The sequence below is a fragment of the Mus pahari genome, chromosome 23 (assembly GCF_900095145.1).
Source record: "Mus pahari chromosome 23, PAHARI_EIJ_v1.1, whole genome shotgun sequence".
In the NCBI taxonomy this organism is placed as follows: Eukaryota; Metazoa; Chordata; class Mammalia; order Rodentia; family Muridae; genus Mus; species Mus pahari.
In genome coordinates, this window is record NC_034612.1 from 14,630,134 (window position 1) to 14,633,441 (window position 3,308).

The 3,308-nt window shown below is 49.3% G+C and overlaps 1 protein-coding gene across 1 annotated transcript in view; it reads left to right on the plus strand.

Moving 5' to 3' along the window:
• The window catches only part of Dnah10 (dynein axonemal heavy chain 10), a 354,208-nt gene that overhangs the window by 24,981 nt on the left and 325,919 nt on the right, over positions 1-3,308 (plus strand). Inside the window, exon 14 of the mRNA XM_021187038.1 lies at positions 1,689-1,814. Coding sequence (XP_021042697.1) covers positions 1,689-1,814 — 126 coding nt within the window. The remainder of the gene's footprint in view (positions 1-1,688; positions 1,815-3,308) is intronic.

A 3,308-nucleotide genomic window follows, 5' to 3' on the forward strand; every position in this document is an offset into this window, starting at 1 on the left:
CGTGTGCCACCACGCCTGGCTATTTTATTTATCTTATGTATATGCGTACACCATTGCTCTCTTCAGACTCACCAGAAGAGGGCATCAGACCCCACTGCAGATGGTTGTGAGCCACCATGTGGTTGCTGGGGTTTGAAGTCGGGACCTCTGGAAGAGCAGTCAGTGCTCTTAACCGCTGAGCCCTCTCCAGCCTGACTTTGAAAGTCTTGATTCTTCTGACTCTATTTCTTAAGTCCTGGGACTAGCGGTGGCCAGCACCACAATTGGCTTCGGCGGAGCTAGGCATGGAGCCCTGATGTTTGTGGCTACCAACTGAGCTGCATGCCCAGCCCACAACCACTGTCATTTTAGCTCTGACTATCCCCTCCTCCAGGGGTCTTTTATTGCTGGCAGACATTTGGTTTTTTTTCTTTAACGACCTTCAGAGTTTGGGGTTGGAGAGAGCGAGAGAGTTCAGCGGTTGAGACCACGTCCTGCTTTTTCAGGGGACTTGGTTTGGATTCCAGCACCCACATTGGGTGGCTCACAACCATCTGCAACTCTCGCCCCAGGGGATCCAATCCCTCTGGTCTCCACAGGTGTTCACACTCGCGTGTGCGTGTGCGCACACTCACATGTATGTAATTAAAGATAAAACAAGTCTTTTAAAAATCCATAGAGTTGATATCAGAGACATTCGAAGGTCACGTAATCTGTGCTCACCGGTTGATCCAAGGAAGCTACTCTTGGTGACACACGGATGGACGGATGTGCCTTCCCAGTTCTGGCTGCTGTGTGTGAAGTCCGCACAGTGTTCACGGTCAAAGTTCCTTTTGTTTTGTTTTGTTTTTCGAGACAGGGTTTCTCTGTGTAGCCCTGGCTGCCCTGGAACTTACTTTGTAGCCCAGGCTGGCCTCAAACTCAGAAATCCGCCTGCCTCTGCCTCCCGAGTGCTGGGATTACAGGCGTGCACCACTACTGCCTGGCTTCCTTTTTTTTTTTTTTTTTTTTTTGTGACAGAGTTTTGCTTTATAGCCCAGGCTAGCCTGGACCTCCCCTGCCTCTCTCTATACTTTCGCTTAGCCGTTTAAACACATTTAATATCTTATTTATTTACGTATATGCATTTCTGTCTCTGTGTGAGTTTACATACTTGTATGTAGGTACCTGCAGAGAGTAATCGGATCCTCTGGAGCTGGAGTTACAGGTGGATATGAGCCACTACGTGGGTGTTGGGATCTGAACCCAGGTCCTCAGGAAAGACAGCAGGGGCTCATAGCTCCTGAGCCATCTCTCCAGCCCCCGCCACCACCCAGCCACCAGCCACCACGTGTGACAATGCTATTTCCCCTTTCCAAAGTGGTGTTCTGGTACATTCAAATGCACATGCATACCTAGAAAGAGACGGGAGGGGACTGGAGAGATGGCTCAGCGGTTAAGAGCACTGAGTGCTCTTCCAGAGGACCTGAGTTCAATTCCCAGCAACCACATAGTGGCTCACAGCCATCTGTAATGGGATCTGATGCCCTCTTCTGGTGTGTCTGAAGAGAACAACAGTGTACTCACATATATAAAATAAATAATTCTTTTAAAAAAAAAAGAAAGAAAGAAGAAAAAGAAAGAAAGAAAAGAAAGAGACAGGGTTGGTAGAGAGAGGACAAAGCTTCATTTTCTGGGACAAAGTGACAGCTGCTCCAATTCCCGGCTAGGTGAAGCAGAGATATCTGGAGGTGGGGAGGAAGATGAAGGAGTATGAAGACGGGAAGTATGAGCACTGGAAGGAGACCACAGAGCAGAGCCTCCCAACCCTCATGAAGAAGAGCCTGCTCACCAAGGTACGCCCTTCCACACGCCCCACAGAGCAGGCCAGGCCTCCATCCTCTCGAGGGGGCCGGGAAGGGAACAGAGGTAGCAGCGGCAGCTGAGCTGACCCCTTGAGCGGCTCGTCTCTGCCTTCTTAAAACAAGTTGAGGGGCGGGGGAGAAGGCTCAGCTGGAAACACTGGTGCCTCGGGCATCTCCAGCCCCTGAGAGAGCCTGCCTCAAAGGCAAAGTCCAGCTGGGGAGGTGACTGCTCAGTGGTAAGAAGGCACGCTGCTCTTGCAGAGGAACCCAGCTCGATCGATCGCTCACATCCACGCGGGGAGGGACACAACCGCCGGTGGTGCCAGTCCCAGGGCCTCTCACTGCCATGGGCACCTTACATTATGTGCATATACCCACTCCTATGTATTTGTATGTGTGTGTGTGTGTATATAGATATATATAATCAATTAAGCCTTAAAAACCGAAAGATGACACTGGAGAAATGATGACTAAGATTGTTCTCACACACACACACACACACACACACACACACACAAACACACACCTCCTGTATACTTGCACATATGCACACACATTTAAAAAAAAAACTCCAAAGACACGTGCAGGTTGCTGTTCAATCAGACTAAACTCTTCCCATGAAAACGCTATCCTCGGGGCTGGAGTGATGGCTCAGCGGTTAAGAGCACTCACTGCTCTTCCAGAGGTCCTGAGATCAAATCCCAGCAACCACATGGTGCTCACAACCACCCGTAATTGGGATCTGACGCCCTCTGGAGGTGTGTCTGGAGACAGGGACAGTGTACACACATATAATAAATAAATCTTTAAAAAAATAATTGAGTGGATTGGATGACAGTGTGTGTGTGTGTGTGTGTGTGTGTGTGTGTGTGTATGTGTGTACATCAGAAGACAGCTTGTAGGAGGCAGTTTTCTCCTTCCTCTGTGTGGGTCCCAGGGACTGAGCATAGCTTGGTGACAAGCAGCTCTTATCACAGAGCCACCTCACAGGCCCACAGGCAACTGTTTTTAGATGTTACCCTTTGCCACCCTCTTTCATGGCCTCGGGCCTGGCACGCGGCCACCACTCAGGCAGCCAGTGTCTGTGGACCCGGCAGTTTACGTACGTCATCCCTGAAACTCTTCCTAGCAGGCAACTTCTTTGTCACCATGAGGGCCCCATGTACCTCGGGGAGCTGGGGTTTTCAAGGCCTTGTTCCAGGGGCACCATTTGCCAAAGTCTAGCCTGTACCTGCCAAAGTGATTTGATTTCCCTGTTTTCTAAGAAAAGGACCTCACCTAATATTCGACTACTGGCAGCTAAATAGAACTCTTTTATTTTACTTTTTCCAGAGCTGGGGATTGAGGTCAAAGCTTTGTTAGGTACTAGAAAACATATGACCATTGAGCCACACTCCCAGTACCTCACTGGGGGATTCTAGGCCGGTTCTTCTTTTTTGTTTTGTTTTGTTTTGTTTTTTGTTTTTTGAGACAGGGTTTCTCTGT